The 22,163-nt window shown below is 38.9% G+C and overlaps 3 protein-coding genes and 5 non-coding genes across 8 annotated transcripts; 7 read left to right on the forward strand and 1 right to left on the reverse strand.

Annotated features, from left to right (window-relative positions):
- The first annotated feature begins 2,448 nt into the window (after window positions 1-2,448).
- Window positions 2,449-6,815, forward strand: rpl7a (ribosomal protein L7a). Its single transcript, XM_033646849.2, has 8 exons — window positions 2,449-2,473; window positions 3,779-3,899; window positions 4,091-4,240; window positions 4,515-4,655; window positions 5,011-5,090; window positions 5,401-5,531; window positions 6,324-6,393; window positions 6,673-6,815. The coding sequence occupies exons 1-8, from the start codon at window positions 2,471-2,473 to the stop codon at window positions 6,775-6,777; spliced, it is 801 nt and encodes a 266-aa protein (XP_033502740.2). The 5' UTR covers window positions 2,449-2,470; the 3' UTR covers window positions 6,778-6,815.
- On the forward strand, window positions 3,629-3,701 carry LOC117270245 (small nucleolar RNA SNORD36). The gene has a single exon (XR_004502783.1). It is a non-coding gene; the product is annotated as a small nucleolar RNA SNORD36 (small nucleolar RNA).
- LOC117270246 (small nucleolar RNA SNORD24) lies at window positions 3,946-4,019 on the forward strand. Its single transcript, XR_004502784.1, has one exon. It is a non-coding gene; the product is annotated as a small nucleolar RNA SNORD24 (small nucleolar RNA).
- On the forward strand, window positions 4,343-4,408 carry LOC117270247 (small nucleolar RNA SNORD24). The gene has a single exon (XR_004502785.1). It is a non-coding gene; the product is annotated as a small nucleolar RNA SNORD24 (small nucleolar RNA).
- LOC117270244 (small nucleolar RNA SNORD36) lies at window positions 4,859-4,931 on the forward strand. Its single transcript, XR_004502782.1, has one exon. It is a non-coding gene; the product is annotated as a small nucleolar RNA SNORD36 (small nucleolar RNA).
- On the forward strand, window positions 5,164-5,240 carry LOC117270243 (small nucleolar RNA SNORD36). Its single transcript, XR_004502781.1, has one exon. It is a non-coding gene; the product is annotated as a small nucleolar RNA SNORD36 (small nucleolar RNA).
- Window positions 6,816-7,465: 650 nt separating the features above from the next.
- Window positions 7,466-12,548, reverse strand: surf1 (SURF1 cytochrome c oxidase assembly factor). The gene is made up of 9 exons (XM_033646848.2): window positions 12,367-12,548; window positions 12,191-12,257; window positions 9,537-9,664; window positions 9,342-9,424; window positions 8,986-9,177; window positions 8,822-8,894; window positions 8,077-8,239; window positions 7,807-7,888; window positions 7,466-7,701 (listed from the first exon to the last, which is right to left on the reverse strand). The coding sequence occupies exons 1-9, from the start codon at window positions 12,427-12,429 to the stop codon at window positions 7,635-7,637; spliced, it is 918 nt and encodes a 305-aa protein (XP_033502739.2). The 5' UTR covers window positions 12,430-12,548; the 3' UTR covers window positions 7,466-7,634.
- Window positions 12,542-17,764, forward strand: surf6 (surfeit 6). Its single transcript, XM_033646847.2, has 4 exons — window positions 12,542-12,760; window positions 14,561-14,779; window positions 14,871-14,953; window positions 16,861-17,764. The coding sequence occupies exons 1-4, from the start codon at window positions 12,670-12,672 to the stop codon at window positions 17,551-17,553; spliced, it is 1,086 nt and encodes a 361-aa protein (XP_033502738.1). The 5' UTR covers window positions 12,542-12,669; the 3' UTR covers window positions 17,554-17,764.
- Window positions 17,765-22,163: the final 4,399 nt, after the last annotated feature.

Consider the following 22,163-nt stretch of genomic DNA (forward strand, 5'->3'; position numbering starts at 1 on the left):
CATGAATTGCTCCTGTGTGGGATCAATAAAGTTCTTATCTTAGCCATCTGAGAAGATCAAACACATTGTTTTGGTGCCTAACTGTTTCCCAAGTATATTAGTGTATGTGTGAATGAATAAACGAGAGGCATTAACGTAAATTTCTTTGTAGAAAGGCGCTTTATGAAATTAAGTCCATGCACTTCTAATAGTTTACAGCGCAGCCTTGCCACATCCAATATGGCGGCGACGTTGACGTATCGCGGCAGCGGGCAAACCCACTTGATGCGGCGTCTACGTATATATGTCTACGGTCCCCAAGCCCACTTTTGGAAGAACAGTTGATTAGACGTATGCATGTCAAATAAAACAGTTAATTATCTAACAGCACATTTGCAACCCGTGTCTTATATTTCTGAGTTCGTCATGAGGTGAATTAATTTAGAGTAAAAGTGCTTAAAGGCATAGTTTGACATTTTGGGTGTGACGTTACGTAGTGAAGGGGGAACGATGGTTCTGAAGCGCTGATATTATTTATCGTGGTTTTTTTTTGTTTGTTTTTTGGTTTTTGTCTCTTCTTTTATGAACAGTATATAATTATTCATATTCATAAATCAAAAATTTCCAATCACAAACCTTTCTTTTTATTTTTTTAAATAAACTCAACCAATACATTACATCAATTCTATTTTCAAAATATTAAAGTATTATTATAAAACCAAAAAGCAATTTCTACCCTCAGCGCACTTTACTTTACTTGCCCTGTTTTCTGCAATTGTGTGATCATAAGTGCATTGACTTTTTAAAATTTTTTACTGATGGTTATCCACAGATGCAACAGACTGCACAGTTGTGATTCCCATTTACCAGGTGGAAATTAGTAAAAGAACATCACATAATTTGAATGTATATATTTGTTTTCTTCTTTTTTTTGCAAAGACATCACTCAGGCCAGATTTTGTCTTAACATCTGACTCCACAAAGGAAGTAGTGCTGCTGGAACTTACAGTCCCCTGGGAAGACTGGATGAGTGAAAGAAGGCCAAAAACCTTGAGCTGTAAAAGGCCTGTAGAGTGGGTGGTAGGAGGGCCCACTGTGAGCCAGTCGAGGTGGGCTGCAGGAGTTTCCCAGGGCAATCTGTGCACCAGGCACTCAGGTTCCTTGGCATCAGAGGGTTGCAGGAGAGGAAAGTCACCAGAAACATCAGAGAGGCAGTAGAAAAAGCCTCAAGGTGGTGATCAAGAGGGCAGATCCATGGTGTAGTGCGCTGCTTGGACACAAGCCGGGGACTGATCACCCCTGGCTGGGTCACCCAGGTGAGGATGTCTGATGATCAAAGACCTGAAACACCCTATGACTGATGATGTGTCCAAGCCAAGTTAAGGGGAACATAACACATTTATGTAGGTCCAAGTACATTCACTTATGGAAATGAAGAAGCAGACAAATTGGTAAAAGAAACATTTGAAATCTGACTTTAACTGTAAATACCTTTTCTAAACTGGATCTGTCTGAATGTATTTTTATCACAGCAGACATGTTGACTTGTCACAGCAGGAAAAGCACAGGTGTTAATAAGAACATGATGACTCTGTTGTATTTAAGTGTCCCAGTAAGCCATGACAGTGTGACAGTGAGCCAGCATGTACGATACCATAAACCTGACCAACTATAGTAATGAAGAGGACTTTGACAACATTAAAAGCTAAACAAGAAAATCCCCTGTCTGGTAATGCGTGGTTGAATTTAGCAAAGTTGATTACATTTCCCATTTTTCCTGTCTTTATCTGCAAAATGTACAATTAAAAAACAGTTAAAATATGACACGACAAGACATAGAACAATGGGCAGGATATGACAACAAACAAAATCAGAATAACATAACAATCAAAATGTGTTATAGCCCACTCATAAAAAGAAAATGTCCTACAAGATCATATAATTAAAATTGTTTAATAGATTAAAAAGGAAAGGCTATAATTAAAATAGAATAAATGTGTATGAGAGACTTCCTCATGACAGATATATGTTTACATTATTTTCTTATGTAATATAGATAAAATATAAGTAATAATCAAATACTATATAATACATATATGACACTATTATGTAAAATACAAACGATATTTACTACTTAACATACATGGTATTCAAAATTAATATGGTTTAAAGATAAATTATTATATCATATTATATTATATATTTGTATACGAAATAAATTAAAATATACATAAAATAATGTAAGTGTTTGTATGTTTTTACGTATCTTAAAAGGTGATGGAAAATGACGTACAAAATAATGCTGAGGCTGTATATTTTAACACTGATCCTGAGTCAGAATCCTAATTTTTAAAACTATAAAGCCTAATCCTGGCGAGCGGCTCTGACATCTGACTCCAGATCTGCGCTTGAGTCCACGTAATCACGGCCCAAGCCTCGCGGTATTTAGCCTACCCAGAATGCCTCGGTCTTCCTTTCTGCCTGAACCGACATGGTGGGTGCATAGCCTATTCTTTAGCAGAAATATTACAGCTGTTGTATCTGTTTCCATCTCTGTATGTATGTTTGATCTCACATTGTAGAATGTAACTATGACTTCTGTACAGCCTGTTCGTTAATATAATGTAGATATTGAGTGTGGATGTTGTGTTATTTTGGGGTAAAACTTGGTAAAGTTAACCCTGGTGTAGCCGGTATGAGTAGCACCATGTCTGCCCGTAAGAAGCTAATGCTAACGGTGGTGAACACGCTGGATTTCAGGAGCATTATAGCTCTAATAGTTTGTTTTCTGCATAGCTGTTAACTGCCAGAACGTGTCTGGTAATTTAATTTTAAATAGTGACCAAGGGAAGGTTAACTGGACTTGTAATGTGATGTGGGATACAAGTATGTCCCGGTGGTTACCCGGTAGTGCTAAGTGAATGGGCCCGAGCGTTGCTTCTGTTTGTTTAACGTTAAGGTTGGCAGCCATGTCTTAAATCTAGCCCATGATTTTAGTGACTTTATAGTTATCTAAAGTGAGAATGTCTTGGTTTGTTAATTAGAGCTTCAGTGGTAGCAGCTAAAGTAGCTAGCTAAAGTAATAGCATTGTCTCTAACTCCGGCTGTCTGGCATGCTAACGCAGTGTATACAGGTGGAGATGGAGATTTGGCTAGCTCTCCTCACTGTAGTACTTAGTAGCGTTAGCGTTAAGTTTGTGCCCATACTGTATTGACAAGTAGCTGGTTGAGATTGTAATGCTGAAGTATGTGTCATGGAAATAGTTTTAGGAAAATGAATTGACAGGGCAAAGTTGCATGCTAAGTAATGGGTGCTAAAGCCCATACATGCTGGTTAATTGGAGCAGTGCACGTAGCATTCATGTTAAATTTAGATTTAAATCTTAACACAAGAGCCTCGCATATCTACCTTTTTTGGACACTGCATTTAAGATGTATTGGTCTTTATAGCAGTGATGCTGTGCACTTAACTTGAGGCATAGCTTTAGATTGAAACCTACAATTAGACTTTAAATTTTCTTGTCAAAGGTAAGTTTTATAGTTTTTGCCTTCATATTGAAAGAATTGATTTGCACTTTAAAGGAATTGTAACTAACGATTTGGTATAAGTTCAACACCATGACTTGACCCATTTTCTTAATTGGCCTGAATGCAGTGATGACCTGAATTTCTTCACCTGAAACTTGCCTTGATGCTTTTTGAGCTTTTTAACCCTGAGCATTGGCCAAAATACTCAAGGAATTGTTCTCGCAGAGAGTGAATTCATGAATGCATCCTAACACTGTTTTCTTCTTGACAGCCTAAGGGAAAGAAGGCTAAGGGGAAGAAGGTGGCACCTGCCCCTTCTGTGGCCAAGAAACATGAGGCCAAAAAAGTAATCAACCCCCTCTTTGAGAAGAGGCCAAAGAACTTTGGCATCGGTGAGTAGCTATGGCGGGAATTTTGGGAGAACTTAGGATTGAGCAGTGCAGATGATGTAATGAATATTTGCTATCTTAACAGCATTGACGACAAATCTTATCACCAAGATCGCTGATGCACTTTAAATTAAAGAAAATAATACAGGTTTTGTCTCAGTTTGAGATATGAAACGTGTTATCTCTTTTTACAGGCCAGGATATTCAGCCCAAGCGTGATTTGACACGCTTCGTGAAATGGCCTCGTTATATCCGCCTGCAGAGGCAGCGCTCCATCCTCTACAAGCGTCTGAAGGTCCCCCCTGCGATCAACCAGTTCACCCAGGCTCTGGACCGCCAGACTGGTATGTTTCTAGAGTTTTGGGCATTTCATGTTGGATCCCTGGTGCTTTGTATGTGGCGTTTCTGGAATGGCTTATGGAACCTAAATTGTGCCATAGTGACTCTGCAGATGATGTGACATTTTTGCTCTGAAAGTCTGTGTTGACATTTTCTCCAAGACCGCTGATGCAGTTACTTGAAATACTGTCCACTTCCCATTTGGAGAACAAACCACGCTTGTAGCCAGTGTTGGATGGTGGAATTTAGATTTATAATGCACTTTATGTTCCTCCTCAGCCACACAGCTGTTCAAGCTGGCCCACAAGTACAGGCCAGAGACCAAGCAGGAGAAGAAGCAGAGGCTGCTGGCCCGCGCTGAGCAGAAGGCAGCTGGAAAGGGAGATACCCCAACCAAGAGGCCCCCTGTCCTCCGTGCAGGTGAGGTACACAGAAGAACAAATGAAGAGTTGCATTACATGTAATTGACGGGTAACATTGTAGCTTGAATTGTCCCACCTAAAGCGTCAGTGAGGCTGCAGACTTTTATAAAGTCTTGTTGGTCCGGCTGTGTTGAACAATGTTTATCAAAGTTGATTTATTAGTGTGACCCGTCTTGCGAAGTCTTGTCTTACTTGGCTTGGATGCAGTGATGTCATGAATTTCTTCACCTGAAACATGCCTTGATGCTTTATGAGCTTTTTAACCCTGAGCATTGGCCAAAATATAAAGGCGATATTTTTGTGAAGGTGTTTTATGGGTGGAAGCTAATTTTTATACCCCTGTTTCTCTGCAGGTGTGAACACTGTCACTTCTCTGGTGGAGAGCAAGAAAGCCCAGCTGGTCATCATTGCCCACGATGTGGATCCAATTGAGGTAAGCTTGTCATACATTATTTTAGTAGCAGTGCAACATGCCATACTAGGAGTTGAGTCTTGAAAGTGGTCTCTGGCAATGATGTTTGAATTTCTTCACCTGAATCCTCTGTGTGGATCAAAACTTACGAGCTTTTTAACCCTGAGCAGAGACCACTAACCAAGAATTCATGTTTTGACCACAACATTTATTGTGGACAGTACAGTTTTTGGTCAGATTCAACAATTTTTTTTCCTCCAACATTACCCAAATGTAATAATTTTCTCCTAACATGCTAACATTTTCTCCTGTGGCTCTCCTGCTTTTCTAGCTCGTCGTCTTCCTGCCAGCTCTGTGCCGCAAGATGGGCGTCCCATACTGCATCGTCAAGGGCAAGGCTAGACTGGGCAGACTGGTGCACAGAAAGACATGCACTTCAGTTGCTTTCACACAGATTAACCCGTAAGTGTCTGCATAGACTGAGCTGTGACCTTTTAATTTGACACAATATTCTAATGTATTTTGCTAGTTCATTGACTAGTAAAATGGCAATAGTGTAGTGACCTTAACATCAATGCACATTGTGAAATTCTCAATCTCTTTAAAAGTAATAAGAGGTAATTTTCTGCAGCAGTGTTTCCCCACAATAATCACACTGTTTGTGTAACTGATGCACATACTAAATGTAGTGGGAAATTTGCTAGATTTTCAAAGAGGGCAGTTTTGGTGTTAAAAATATTGGTGTATTCCAAGTACTTGAAACAAATACTTTCTGCAGCATGGATACAACAGTACAAACTGGGCTTTTCTTGCTCTCTTTTATTTACTATAGTCATTCTGCTGTTGTCTGCTACATACCATGAAAAGAAAAAAATCAGCATTATTGACATCTTACAGCCTTGCTGTAATCTCATGAAAATATACATTTTGTGCCGACAGCATCAGTTTTCACCATGTTATCAATTACTTATATTTTTCATGGCTCTGTATCATAGTTAGAAAATCCAGTTCAGTGACAACACTTGTTGCGCATTCTGCTAGGTTAGTCATGATGCATTAATCATGATTACAATGCTGTGGATCAAACAGGGCATAACACCAAATTCGTGATAAGGGTTAAGGTTGTGGTCTTTCTGGAACCAATAGATAAGTATACAAATGCATTAAAGTGGATATGATTTTGTTAATGATGCCTTGTTGCTCCATCTCTATAATCGTGTCAGCACTGTATTAACTAGCTTTGTTCCTTTCTAGTGAGGATAAAGGTGCACTTGCCAAGCTCGTGGAAGCCATCAAGACCAACTACAATGACAGATATGAAGAGGTGAGCGTTTATTTGAATTTACTTAAGTATCTTCAAATGAGTAAATTGCATGTTTAGGGTGCCTGATGGCGTAGTTGGTATAGCAGTGTCCCATATATGACGGCAGTGTCCTTGCTGCTGTGGCCGCAGGTTCATTTCCAGCCTGCAGCCCTTTGTCCTTTGCTTTGTCACGCCCCCTTTCCCCCACTTTTCATGCTTAGACTCCTATCCAAAAATCTTTGAAATTACATGCTCATTTCAAATTGCACCATATTAACTCTTTATATTCTTGTTTTACAGATCCGTCGTCACTGGGGAGGTGGTATTATGGGCCCGAAATCAACAGCCCGCATCACTAAGCTGGAGAAGGCAAAGGCCAAGGAACTGGCAACCAAGCTTGGTTAAATTGTTTGGAATAAAAAATGTATGTCCTAAAAACAGAATTGGTTTCATTATTGTCTCAGCTACATGTATGGTATATTGGTAGCAAAATGCAACTGTAGATAAATTTACAACACAGTATGAATTTGGCTGTCCAGTTAAATCTATATAACAGTTAATCTCACTGTAGAAGGGGATGAAGAGTAAATATGTGTGTATGGCAGTGGGTGACATGATTGGTTTATCTAAATTTAGAAATGGTTGAGTAGGGGAGAGTGCATGATCATTTTGCAAAGGAGGAACTCCTGGCAAAGGCAGTAACCGAGCTGATGGGTTTGTAACATTGGTTTGAAAAGAAATATCAATTAAACCAGTTTTATGGAGATACCAAATTTTGGGAGAGCTGAAATCCGTAGCCTGTTTCCTTTAGAGGTGGAAATCTGAGATGGTATGTCCAAATTACTATTTGTGAATTTGAGGCTTGAGCACCTACGGTTTAAAAGTCACCATTAGTGTACAAGACATCACTGCAGCTCATCTTTTATTTTCACTTTAAAAACCAACTAGCTCAAATTAATAGGTCCATGAGGAAGTGAAATATTCTGCGAAACACTGATTCTATTTCAAGGAGATGTTTTATCTGAGTGTCCATCAGTTTATGGTACAATAGTTGTCGATCTGTATGTAAGCACAGAAGAATGCAAGAGCATAATTAATTAGGCCAGTAATTTATTCTCATACATGTTTAAGAAGAATAATCCACAACTATTTACATTTGTCTGGATGTATGCAGCAGATGAGCTCATACAGCACAAATCATGTACATCAGGATTACAACATATCAGTCTTCATTTGTGATATAAGTTCACTGCATTTAATCATCACAATTTAATCTTCTTGATGAACTTTGCATACCACATGTAGGTCGTCGCTACACACAAGCCATACCTGAGAGAAAGAAGATGATTGACCAAGTTAAATAAATGAATAAAACAACAGGACAGTGGGTTATTTACAGTACAACAGAAAACAAGATTTAGTTCATCCACCTACCATGTAATTATATACTGCATGTGTTCGTTCCTGAGTGTGACTCTGGTCTGTCCACCTATTGGTCCACCAGGAATGGTGCTCCCTACATGATCATTAATAATTCATGTTAATAAATAAAATCTTTATTTCTGCAAGTGGGATATATTGTTCTTTTCTCACCTGTAGAACAATTACTACCAATATGAGCCAATTATATATTAAATCTGATGGTCACTATGATGTAGTTGATTTAAAAAGCATCATGGACCCCTGCAGTTCCTGAGACCTTACCGAAGTCTGCATCAATGAAGATGGGCTCAGCTCCTGTGACACTGGCCATGGCCTCCAGGTCACGGAAATGCCAGCGGTTTCTTTCCACGTCATTGTTGGGCACAAAGGGTTTACGAGTCTCCGTCAGCCGAACTATCCCGACCACATCCATCTCCCCCTCCACCTGCACAGAAGAAGCATTACTTTATGTTAAATAACTCTGAACAGGCTGCCAAGGAATACATTTAAATATCACTACGGGACAATTACAGTACCACCATTACCTTTCATATTAATGGTGATATTTGTGGTTTTTTGAGGTTCATTGTAGCTGTGACATTACACAGGAATCCCAGTACCACTAAAACAATTTGACGAGTGCAGTAAATCAGCTATGTTTACCAAAAGTGTCTGCGGTTGTGTTAAAGGGAAGCTCCACCGATTTGACACATAAGTCTTCATACTTCTTGCTGCATGAAATTGGATATTGCCTCAAGTAATAGCACTTGAGTCAGCATTGGTTACAACTAAAACCTGGGGGTGCTGACCTAAGAAAGAATTCAGTTTACAAGACCTCTGAAGCCTTTTGAGGCAAGTGGGTAGAGGTTACATTAGCTGCATTATATTGTGGTAATGCAGACATCAGGTTTTGACAAGACCAGACTGTCTTTCATGAGTGCCACAGTGTTATAAGAGTGCAATGCTAAATTACTGGAGTGCTCCTTTAATAAAAATTTACTCATGTATCATCATCTGAGATACCAACCTGCCCCTTCGTCCTGGTCTCTGGTCTTATCTTCTGCTTAGGCACGTATCCTCTGTTCACCAGGATTGTGATGCTGCAGGAGAAGGACACAAAGATCAGTGGGTGATAGGTGTAACATGATTACTCAGTATTTGAACCACAGGGTGGTTTATCTGTCATCTTACCCCAGGTCAGTACAGTGGAATGGAGTGATGACATTTGCGCCGGTCTCTCCACTTGAAGACAACCTGCCCGCCTCTCTGGCCTCTTTCTCTGGGTCGACTGGTGAGCGGGGCAGAACGTACAGCTCCTTTGAGTGGTCATACCATCCGCGCACTTTGACCCTTCTGTACTCGAGGCTATTCAGCTCAAGAGGACTAGGATCCAAGAGGACAGATGTAAACAGATTAACAGGTAACACATGTAGATTTTGGGGGAACAAGGCCAAGTGGCATTTACTGTTAGCCATATGCAATAGGTAAAAATCTATAATCCTAAGTGTGTTCGAGAATATCAGTAAAAGTATCTAACATGTACTTACTCAAGAGGGAGAGGAATGGGCTCTGCAGTAGTGAGTCCTTTCAGCTCATTAATCAGCTGTATCTTCCACTGACGCCGTTTCACCTTCACAGAAACAAAGTATCTCGAGTCCATCCAACAACAACAAACCCGACACGTCATAAAACATCAGCTCTATTTTTAAAAATGTGAGAACACACAGTAAAATAGGCTGTACCTGCCATGTACCCAGGCCAAAGGTGGTGAAGGGGATGAGCAGCAGGAACCATTTGAGGAAGGAGTCTTCTCCACTCTCTGCTCCGGCTGCTGTGGAGCTGGACTGTCGCCCGAAGGTGATGAACTTGCCTGGGTATTCAAAATACACAGGACAGGACAAATGTTATTCAGCTCAGCATTACATGACAAAGGTTAAACCTGATATTGATGTAAAATGGTAATTTTGTGAGTTTGAAACAGTGTTGCTTTTATACAACATTTATTTGGCTGTTTTGAAATGTAACCAAGTACATTTACTCAAGTACTGCACTTCAGGTACCTGTACTTGAGTATATCCATTTTAAGCTACCCTACATTTACTTGACAGGAGCAATGCACAATATTGGATTTGAATATCCAATATGCTGATATGTAACACCTTATTTGACCAATAACCCATACTGATATAGATATATCCACTTTTTTCCGCACCAAAATTTCAGTGATCATCATGTCTCTTTTGTAGTGGAATTAACATCATATAATGCAGGCATACTCTTGTCGTGATGGCCCACCAGCAGATGGAGACATGAAACACAATACTTTCCAATGTATATATTTATTCATTGTGCAAAATAAGAAAAAGCATGTTGGTCGATTCTGATAGTTCATTTAAAGCAAACATTGAAATTATCGTGCATCCCTATTTGCCAGCTTTAGTTACTGCAGAATCACATTACTAATACAAAATATAAATCAACTAATAAATTATGGTGTATTATGATAGAGTAAGTTACACAACAGTATATAGGGTGGTTAAAATTAGCTCCGACTGCAACATTCAAATGATTTACACATAAAAGCATCAATAATTATGATCTAGTAATATAACTATCTAAAGTAGCAAGCAAGCAAAACTTTATTTGTATAGCACAATTCATTTCCAGGGGCGGCACGGTGGTGTGGTGGTTAGCACTCTCGCCTCACAGCAAGAGGGTTGCCGGTTTTATCTCGGGCTTGGGAGCCCTTCTGTGCGGAGTTTGCATGTTCTCCCCATGTCAGCGTGGGTTCTCTCCGGGCACTCCGGCTTCCTCCCACAGTCCAAAGACATGCAGATTGGGGACTAGGTTAATTGATAACTCTAAATTGTCCGTAGGTGTGAATGTGAGTGTGAATGGCTGTTTGTCTCTATGTGTCAGCCCTGCGATAGTCTGGCGACCTGTCCAGGGTGTACCCTGCCTTTCGCCCGATGTCAGCTGGGATAGGCTCCAGCCCCCCCGCGACCCTCAAGAGGATGAAGCGGTTAGAAGATGAACGAATGAATTCATTCATTCCAGGCGGAAACACAATGTGCTTCAAAGAGCATATGCCACCATAGAGGTTGCAGTTAAAAAGTGTACAATGTGCATGAGCACATAAGTAAGCACAGTTAAAAAAATAAATAAATAAATAATAATAATAATAATAATAATAATAACAATAAATGTGATTTAAAAAGCCCACCAAAAGTGGAGATAAAATGAAAAAATAAATAAATAAATAAAATCATCAATCATTAAAATAATGTTAAGCCAATAAGTTTAAAACATTAAAACCATAAAAGTCAAAATAAAAATAATAAAAAACAATTATGATTAAGACATAAGTAAAAAACATAAACTACACATAAAAATAATAAAAACCAGAATACTGAAAGGCATGGCTAAAAAGGAATGTTTTGAGTTTTGATTTAAAAGATAGAAATGTTGGAGCACACTTAATAGGACTGGGTAGGCTGTTTCATAGTCTAGGAGCGTAGGAGATAAACGCAGCCTCACCAATTTTCGTGGAGACCCTGGGAGTAACCAGACGGCGTGTCCCAGGTGACCTGAGGGGTCTACCTGGCTCATAAAATAAAAGCAAGTGGGTCTTTCTGCATAATTAATTATTTTACTGTGGGTATTTTGATGCCAATACTTTTATATTTTTACTTTAGTAAAAGATCTTTATACTTACTCCACCACTGGTTTTAGATGTTTGTTTGTTATTTTTGTTTGTCTACAATTATTGTATGATTGGTAGGACAAGAGTATTTGCTTATTTAGTTTTTATTTTATATTGTTATCTAATTTTAATTTTATCTCATTTTAATTTTATCGTTTGTAAGTAATTCATACATTTATTTTATTTTATTTTATTTATGTGAATGTGTGAGTGTGTATTTTCTCTAGTTGTTCAAAAAAAGTAAAAAGTGGAAACTGGAGTCCGGTGTCGTCATTATTCAATTGTTTACAGTGAGCAAATTAGCGTTGCAGCGATATACCAGTTTTAAGGTATACTGTGACATAAAGGTTGATGATTATCATACTGTGCACATTTGCTTATTTACGATATTGAAACAAAAAAAAAAATGCAACTTCTTATCTAATCTTATTTTACATGTTTTCTAAGGGGAGACTTTCCACACATTAACAAAATGGTGTCAAGTTTCAGTTATAGTGATAAAACTTTTAACCAACAATAACCCTTTCATTTTCTTTTAGGGTCATTCTAACTGATGACAATGATAATTCAGTAATACCGTGATACCGTTAAACTGCGATATATTCTGAGACAGTTATCTTAACGTGAAAATCCCATAACGTTGCATCCCTAGAGCAATATTTTTTAATTAAATTTATTTATTTATTTTTTTACCTTTAGCACCTTTGAAGAGTGGCAGTCTGGTCAGGAGGAGAGTCCTCTTGATGTAAACGACATGCGTCTGAAATAACAGAAACAAGCTCAGAAATCTGCCACCAGTGAGAAGTGACTTTCAACAGACTCTGTGAAGTTTAGGATGTAAAGACGCAGATGTGAAACAAATAACTCACCTGTTTTTTGAATGTCGTTAGCACCCTGGTGGAATAAGCCAGCGCTGATTTCAGAGCAGCCATGTTGAGTCAAAACATTAATGAAAAGGTAAAAGTTAGATTATCCACCGAGTACATGACAGCTACATAACTGCTCAACCGGGGGACTTCTTCTGGTGTTACTACATCCGGTTTAGTGACGCCCCGCCCTTCATGTTACCCACGTGTGTCCAGAAATGTGTTGATATTTCTGTTAGTACACTGCTGTTTTTATGTGTGTGATTTAGCCGCAGTAAAAGGTGACGGCTCGGTTCTTCTGTCGACATGGACCTCGCCTCTAGAGACTCGTACATTCAGAAGCTCGCAAGTAAAGTGTTGTCTCAGCGAGACCAGGAGCCCAAGAAGAGACCGTTTGGTAATGTTAGCTCACTGCTTTAGCTCATTTACACCTTATTCTGGATCATTATTCTGTTCTGTGACTGCATATGTTATGTGTATTCTTCGTGTTTGTGTTTTTAGTGGTTGTAGAAAAGCACCTAAATCTAATGTCATCGAACACGGGGTTATTACTGCTACTGACCAAAGGAGGCGCTGCACTGTTAAAAAAATAGAGACGAGCAAAACCAGCTTTTCTGATGTAGTTTGACAAGACTAATCGATCTGCAAAAAATAATGAATGAATAACTGTTTTTATAATCAACATAATATTTAGGTTATTTATGACCCATTATTTGCTGCCTTTCTCTGGTCTTATTTTTGTAAATTAGATTAAGTCTTTGGGCTTTGTGACTGCTTGTTGTGCATAATTGAAGGCAGTAAGCCAGTAAATTGTGACATTTATACTGTTTTCTAACATTTTACAGACAGAATAATTAATTGATTAACTCTTTGCTTCTCAACTCAGGGTCAAGATCCCTACAAGGGGTTGCAGCTTTAATATAGAGAAATGATTGTGTTGATAGGAAAAAAGAACTAAGACTAAACTGGTTTGGTTTCCTTTACACACGCAAAATACTACTACCAATAATAATAATAATGATAAGAATTATAATAAAAAAAGTACAAAAGAAATGTAGTAGTAATAATAATAATAATAATAATAATAATAATAATAATAATACTTATGTTATTAAGGACACAGAAAGGTCCACAGTGACCACATGCAAACACACAATTGTCTATGTACAAAAATACAATATAATAAATAAATTGTTAATTATTATTTTTAATTAACACTACATAATACAAGTTCATATAAAAAGACAAAGTTCAATTAGCTGCACCCACAAACAAGCTGGAGAGCCAGTGGCCCCACAGTCTGCATGATACCACTTTCAATGGTATCATCTATTTCGTGATGGAGGGATGCAAAAAACTCTCAGAGGAGCTTGATTAAGGCGCTCTCCAGTGTATACCTTAATCCATTAGTTTGTAAATAAAAATATTACAAAGATAGGAAAGAGAGAAGGGCAGAGATACGATTGTACTCAGTAGACATCCATATATGCAAGTGCAGTATACGCAACTAAATTCCAGTACACAAAACTATGTTTATTTGTCTGACTTTTCTTCATTCTGTTCTGTTGGCATTAGTAATGTGGTGTAGACCCTTTGGGGCTTTAAAAACATTCAAATGGAACAATCTGAGAGGGGAAATCACTTGAAGATTGAACAGCTTACAGCCTGTAGACATGAAACCTATGATGAGGGATAACAAAGAAAATGTTTGCTTGATATTTTTTGTCACAAGAGGAAAAGGGTTGGGAAACACTGGGTTAATTATAAAGAACAGTTTTACTGATAATCAGTGATTATTAGTTCTAGCCTTTAACAGAAAGAAAGGGGGGAAGCGTCACCTGTCTGACAACGTTAAACTCATTTTTATAGACTTAAACACTTCTGAATTATTATGTTTGAGACAGACTAGTTTGTGTGACACAGTCATCACTCTCTGAGGGGAAGTATTACCCACAATATCAACTGTGTTTGACTCTTGTGTGTTAGAAAATCATGAAATAAGCTGACTATGAGCTATTTCTGTGTTGGTGACAGAAAATCACCTGATTTTTCTGACTTTTTACTTTCAGTTTGATGTCATTGCCTAAGCATGTTTAATCTCCCAGCCAGGCAACTGTTAAAACAATTGAAGAACCAAAAATTAGTTCACATTTTAACATTGAATATATGTGTTAATGTGTTTTGTTTGTGTGTTTAGCTTATTTCAAGGGTAAAAATGATGCCGGTCCTCCAAAGAAGAAGAAAAAGTGCAAAAAGAAGCATTTTAAAGAAAAGAGCACAGATGAGAAGACACCTGCTCCTAAATCCCAACAAAAGCCTCCGCCCTCCGCTGCAGCACAGAAAGGCCCAGCCACAGCAAAACCTAGTGTGTCCAAAACTCAGAGTATAAATGGATCTACAGCACAGGAACCTAAAGGTACAGTAAGTGTCATTACTCTGTCTTTCCTGTTATTAAGAATTGTTAGTGTTTCCTAAAGTCACCCATTTTGTCCTTTTTTCACTTAAAGGAGGAAATGCTGGGTCCAACTTCTCCACAGTAGATTTACTACGCAAGAGACTCCATGAAAAGATCGAAGAGTCCAGAGGGCAGGTACGCAGTGTTTTAAGATGCTGTAGACAATGAAAAACAACCACATGAAGGTTTATTTATACTCTCTCTGACAGTGACAGTGTATCCACTTGACCTGTACTAACGTAGTAAACTCCACCCACTGTGTCCTAAACTGGAACCAATGTATTTGAACTAACAAATGGGTCAGTATTTATTTAAAACATTGCATGTGAATGTTGAATTTTTACTTCTACTGCTCACTGATGTTATTCAAACAGATGCTAATCCTTATCCTGAGGGAGAGAGTTATGTGCTAAACTGGCCACAGAGTTGATTACAGAGTTTTGAGTTTCACTAACAAAGAAGCACTTGTCGGCAATGAAAATCTCAGGCTCCATCTAACAGTGCTGATTTAAATATGTAAAAGTATAGAAAAGCAAAATGCTGTACTTAAAGGTATACTACGCAGGATTCCCCTTTAGAAAAAACAATGGGCCTTTTTTACATATACCTGCTCAGGTTTTTTGTTAAATTTGTTCTGGAGAATGGTCCTAAAAAAGTCGATGTCAGATTCATGACGTGTTCTTAAACTGCACAATTTTTCGCACCTGTGTTAAATAATGATGAATCCCATTGTGCGTGTGAGTTGAAAGCATGTGCCTGTTGATCCCAATTTGCACTGGGAAATGCCCCACCAATCCTTGTAAAAGGTCATGAGACTGTAGGACTGTGTGCACACACGGAAACTGAAGAAGAAGAAGAAGAAAAGATGAGAGAATTAATTCAAGAATACCCAAACAAAACTCGAAAGAGGGTGCAGCTTGAATTTAAAAAAAAAAAATTTAAAAAAAGAAGAAGAAGGAAAAAAAACTTCAGTAGTTCCCGAGTAAAGTTACTTATGTAGAAAGTTAACACCAAACATGCTGCTTTTTGTAGCGTCAGGAGTAGACAGGCCCGCCTACAGAAATAGCTGCTGAAAAGATCCGGACTATTTCACGCAATTTTCTGTCAGTTAGTAATAACTTATTTTTGCCACTTCTTTGTAATTGTTTCTTCTGTCCGCCTGAACCGCTCATGATTTTTTCTAGCATGATCAATCACTAATGATTGGACGCCATGGTTCCCATCAACATAACTGATGTGAATTGACGTAGTTGTGTAGTGTTTGTTGACCATAGGCTTTTCGTAAAATGATCAAAATAATTGTTAAAGACATTACAAATTAGAAAATGTGTTTTAAACCCAATATTATGTAGAATTCAAGATAACACATTGAGCAGTTTTTTGCACAAACTCGTAGAAGTGTTCTTGAGGGTGCGTACATTCTTTTCTTGTCTAAGAACAAATCCTGAAGAAGAAAACGTTGAGCACAGCATGCAGAAGAGGTAGGGACTTTATATAAAGGTAGTGAACAGGTGTCAGACTGTAAGCAGCATGCACCCAAGAGGAAGCTACTAAAATCACAGACACAGTGTAGAAAAAATGCAAATATAGTGAGGCGAAATGACAATCAGGTTGGTCGGGTTTCACTTTTCTGGTGATACTGTTTACAGACACTGACAATTCTCTAGTAGTATACCTTTTAAAGACAATGAAGACAATGAAAGAAAACCATGTGGTAGTTTATTTATATGTTGTTGTAGTGACAGTTTATCCAACATTATCTAAACTGTACTGAGACAGTCAGCTGGAGCCATGCTATTTACACCAGTAAAACAATATTTACTCACGGTATTTCCTTAAAAGATTACATTTGAATGTTGAATGTGTACTTATACCACTCATTGATGGTAAACAAACACATGCAAATCCTAATCCTGAGGAAGCAAGTTCTGTGTTAACCTGGCCACAGCTCATTGTGAAGAATGCATGGTCCTGTTTTCGTTTCTTCCATAGTTCATAAGTGACTGCACTGAGACTAACGTGTTCCACTAATCTTTTATTAGGGAGCCCCAAAGGATGCCGAATCGGAGAAATTCCAGGCAAAGCGAGCAAAAAGAAAGCTTGAACGTGAGCGCAAGAAGAGGAAGAGGAAAGAGTTTCAGATGAAGAAACTGGCTGAAGAAAGTGGCAAAGAACAGCCCCAGCCACAGATAAAACAGGAAGCGGAGCGAGCCCCGGCTGCAAGCAAAAGAAACGAAACTGCCATCGTCTTCAACAAGGTAGAGACAGTGGACGAAGGATATGTAGACAAAATGCTGAAAAAGAAGAACAAGAAGCAGAGCGTTAAGGGCCAGATAACACCGCTGACAGGGAAGAACTACAAGCAGCTTCTCAGTCGCGTGGAGGCTCGCAAAGCGAAGCTGGCAAAGCTGAGGGAGACAGACGAGGGGAAGGCCCGAGAGATGGAGGAGAAGATAAAGTGGACCAACATTCTTTATAAGGCAGAGGGCATCAAAATCAAAGATGACGAAGACATGCTGCGCTCCTCGTTGAAGAAGAAGGAGAAGCACCGTGCTCAGAGGAAAAAGCAATGGAGTCAGCGTAGTGAGAATGTCATAGAGAAGATGCAGCAACGCCAGGACAAGAGACGAAAGAACCTCCAGAAACGTAAGCAAGTCAAAACAGAGAAGAAGAAGGACAGGGCGCACAAGAAAGGCAGAGTGCTGCCTGAGGACTTGAAAAAAGCAGCAGTGTAAAAGGAGGAGTGTGTGTTATGTGAAGATTTATCACAAGACAACAGAGACAATTTTTAAATGAGTAAATCAGTCTCTTTTTCACGGCCATATGATTTAATTACATGATATGAAATTGCTATGGCTGCTGCACATGCTGTACCTTCATTCCTGTCAAGGACTAATATGATGTGTGGTATAGTCAATAAAATGTGATCCATCATTATGACATGAAGGTTGACCTCTGTTGTGGAATGTATGTGTTTATTTTACCTACTGTCCAGCCTGTTGAGTGTCGTTTAAAAAATAATCTGTTTTAGACTTCTATCTTAAACAACACCGGTGGAACCCTGCTGCTGAGGCACTGCCAAAACTTTTGATTCATAAATGATTTGTAAGGCAGGGGACAGCTTAACCTGATTCCTTAAAAGTTTTCACTATAGTTTGGTGTGGTGATGCCAGCAGAGTGGAAATGTTTGATAAAATGCACAAATAATGACTGATTAGTAGACTGATTGACAGTGGAAAACCCATAGACTGTAAAAGTAATGAGCGTAGCTACCATGATGTCACCCATTGGTTAGTGGACTCCCGTTTTGAAGAGCCATGTAAAGCTGCAGACACATTATATTTGTAGGGTACACGACATGCCCCTACAAACTGAGCCAACCACCAGCACAAGACAAACCCACCATCCAAAGGTTATCTGAACCCTGCTACATGTAGCATGAATAAAAGCGAGTCCAGACATAGCAATAATCCACTTTATACTTGATCATACATGAAGACGTGATTCACCATACAATGAGATGTAATCTTTACCATTACCACCTCTCTTTTAACTTAATACTTCATAGCTAGCTAATCGCTAACACAGCATTTTTGTAGGGGCTTGGGCTTCTGGGGCAAGGGGCAAAGGGGGCTGTTCATGGACTGATGCATGGTGGACAAGTCGTAGCTAGTGGGCAGGTTACGTAGCTGCTCCAGCTGCAGCTATATGTACTCGGTTTTGGGACTTCGAGTTTGGCATTACAGCTGTTGTCATCCTGGGTCCAGCTGCTCAAAAAAATTTAATCTGGATCAGAATGGTCCTGATTTTGAAAACCCATGTTTTGCTATCCAGGATCAGCTAATCCATTTTACTTTTGTGCTGTTTTTTCAAAGCAACACTGAATTAGATCTCCCTGATCCAGATACAAACTTTTCAAGATTACCAAATCTGGATAAACACTGCTCTACATGGGACTGCATATCACAATGTAGGCAGTCTGCCGATGCAATTACCACTTATTGCCATAGGTACTGCCAAAGAGAACAGTAAGGAGATCTTTGAGGTTGTAACTTTAATTATACTTTTTTTTTATGAACAGCACATTTTCAAGATTTGATCAAATCTGATATCTGAAATCAGATCAGATTGAGGGTTAGATCTGACCAAGACACCAAGGACATTATCAGCAGACAGCCTGTCACTCAAAGCAGCCTGCCTTTACTTACGCACAACTCTAAGCCTTGATCAAATGTAAATGGGTGAGTCACATAAAAACACAGTTGTCCTGAAGCATATTAGCTATATAGACCAAAACTGTTTTCTGTGGCAGGCTGTAAACATGTTTATTTCTGCTGTAAAATTGGGCATTTTAACATGAATCTACAGGGATTGAATGGCTCCTACAGTCAGCTAGTGGTCAGTCAAGGAACTGCAGTTTTTGGCACTTCCGTGTCGGCTTCATTTTTCAGCCCTGGAGGTTGCCACTTTGGAAAAACTGGGACATATTGTTGAATTGTATTTGTTTTTCTACAGACATGTCTGGCTGTTAAACATCTGTTTTGTAAATGAATGAATGTCTCAGAATGAATTTCTTTGACCTAAAAGAAAGGGGAAAAATCGAGGTGTTGTCATTTATAGACTGTTATGAAATGTTTTTTCTGGTCCAGCCCACTTGAAATCAACTTGGGCTGTATGCAGTCCATGAACCAGAATGAGTTTGCCTGCTCTAAAAGTAGAAGGCTACGGCTACGCAGGTAACGTTGCTCATAGAACTAGAGTTACATCTGGTAACTGCCTGCTTACGTCTCGCTCCGCCCATACAAGACCCGTTCATGGTTTGTACACATTGATGACGAATTGCACCTGTATGGCAGGGTAAGTAACCTATTATTTGGTGTTGTGGGCTTGTAGCTAACATAGTTCAGAGCTCTATGATATAGTGGTTATGCAAACATAAATTATGCTTCTGTTTTACTGTCCTTTCAGGTTATCATTATGGATCAGCCAGTATGTTTATTATGTTTTTGTGAAATTTCAGGCTTGGGTCATGCTGCAGCCATGCAGCTGCAATATTATTCAAAGTTGAGCTCTATGTTAGGATGGGAAGGACAGAGAAAGCAGCAGTTACTTCTGGAGTGTGCATGTGGAAAGACATCAGCAGGAAAGAAGTCAGACCAGCTCCATTGAGGGAAATCAGCTTCCACAAACCAAAGAGGCTAGGCAGGCAGCTTCCAGCAGCTTCAACATCTGCTAGGAAGAATAGTATCACACCCAGAGGCATGTAATAGTTGACAGAGCCTAGATAAGTTTCCTTTTGCCATAGTGCATTTAATTAATTCTCAAGATTTCTCCTCATTGTTTTGACACCATAATGTAGCCTTAGAAAGGTGTTACTTGGTGATTCAGAGATGAAAAACCTAAAGGCCTACAGACACAGTTTGAATAATGTCAGTATCATTTGTTATGTTAGTTTGAATATGTCTGTGCATTTGTCTTCAGATTACTGATTCTAGAAATTAGATTGTTTGTTATCTATTGTACACCTGCGTGTTTAAAGCTCTGCTTAACTGGTTTAAGAAGAATTCAGTCAGTATTCTTAAAATGTGAATATTATGCAGCACAATAATTGTGTCTTTTTGTTGCTCTGTTATCAGTGTTGACAGATGACAAGCCTGGAGAATAGTGACACTGACACTGCATCATCTGACACTGATTCAGAGGAGCATCCAGACTTACCTGAGCCCTTGACTGCTTTATTTGATGCAACACTCAGGGAACTCACACCACAGGAAATGCAGGTGAAATGTGAGGATACATTTCACAGACTAAAAACTACACTACAACCTCATCAATGTGAGAAACTGGAATTTGTGACACAGCAACAGTCAAGGTCAAAGGAGTGGCACACCTATAGGGCTGGTCGGGTCACAAGTACCAAATTTCACCATGCGACCACAACTGACAAGATCAGCAAAACATACCTAAATGATATAATGCAGTACAGCAAAACACAGTTAAATGTCCCATCTGTGCTCTGGGGTGAAAACATGGAGGAAATGGCAAGACAAGCCTACACTGCATTTATGTCCCAAAGCCATCCAGATTTCAGCATCAGCTCATGTGGCTTAGTAGTGCAGCCTTCTGAGCCACACCTTGGATCATCGCCAGACGGGATAGCAAGATGTACCTGCTGTGGCAAAGGGGTGGTAGAGATAAAGTGTCCCTACAAATACTGCAATAGCCTTCAAGGATGCACAGAAGACAAGCAGTTTTGTCTGGACAAGTCATTCTCATTGAAACATTCACACCCATACTACTATCAAACTCATCTTCACATGTTTGTGTGTGATGTTAGCTACTATGACTTTGTGTTACGGACGAAGGAGGAGTTCATTGTGCAACGTATCCTAAGAAATGAGGAGTTTCTGCAGGAGGCTTTGCCAAAAGCACAAGACTTCTTTATCTCGAGTGTGTTGCCTGAACTACTGACAAGAAGACATGACCCTGTATTGGTGTCACAGAGAGCATGCAAATACTGTGAAAGGCCAGATTTTGGCAAAATGATGATCTGTGTCAAATGCAACAACCGCTTTCACTACAGCTGTGCACAGATCAAAAGGAAGCCAGCAACATGGTTATGTAGGAAATGTCTGAGAGTTGAGGCCTGAATGCCTTCATTTAGAACTGGGCAATATATTGGTATTGTGATATGAGACCAGATATGGTCTTAAATGTTGGATATGGATTGTCTTTTCCTGGTTGTAAAAGTTGCATTACAGTTAAATGTCATGTTCTGAACCTACCAGACTGTTCTGTTCTATTATTATTATGATTGCCTTTAATGTCTTAGTCATTATATCCACAGTACTGATTATTATAGATCAAACATCTCATTGTGTAAATATTTTGTGTAAGCACTAATAGTCATCCATATTGAGGTATTTGGTCAAAAATATCAATCTGAATCTGGTCCATATCACCTAGACCTACATTTATTAAAGTTTGAAACAATGAATTCATCAGCAGCCTTTTCCTTACATTTTATGTTGTTGTTATTGACTGCTGTGTGTAGATGCACTTCAGTGCAACAAGACATTTAAAGTTTTATTCTGTAATGCTATGTATGTATGTATCCATAGAGATAATTTGCGACCTAAAATTAAGGAATATTTGACAGATTTGTTTATTTACACTACTGTTTACAACATACAGAACCAGTTTGATTCTAATATATTGTACATACTCCTACTTTCCATGTTGTTAATGTTTAATCGCACTTTAATGGCACCTATGTTGTTTGTATACATTTCTCAAATGGTTATTTTGGAATGAAACTCTGTTAATAACATCATTACAAATAAAA

Source organism: Epinephelus lanceolatus, chromosome 19 (genome assembly GCF_041903045.1).
Source record: "Epinephelus lanceolatus isolate andai-2023 chromosome 19, ASM4190304v1, whole genome shotgun sequence".
Taxonomy (NCBI): Eukaryota; Metazoa; Chordata; class Actinopteri; order Perciformes; family Serranidae; genus Epinephelus; species Epinephelus lanceolatus.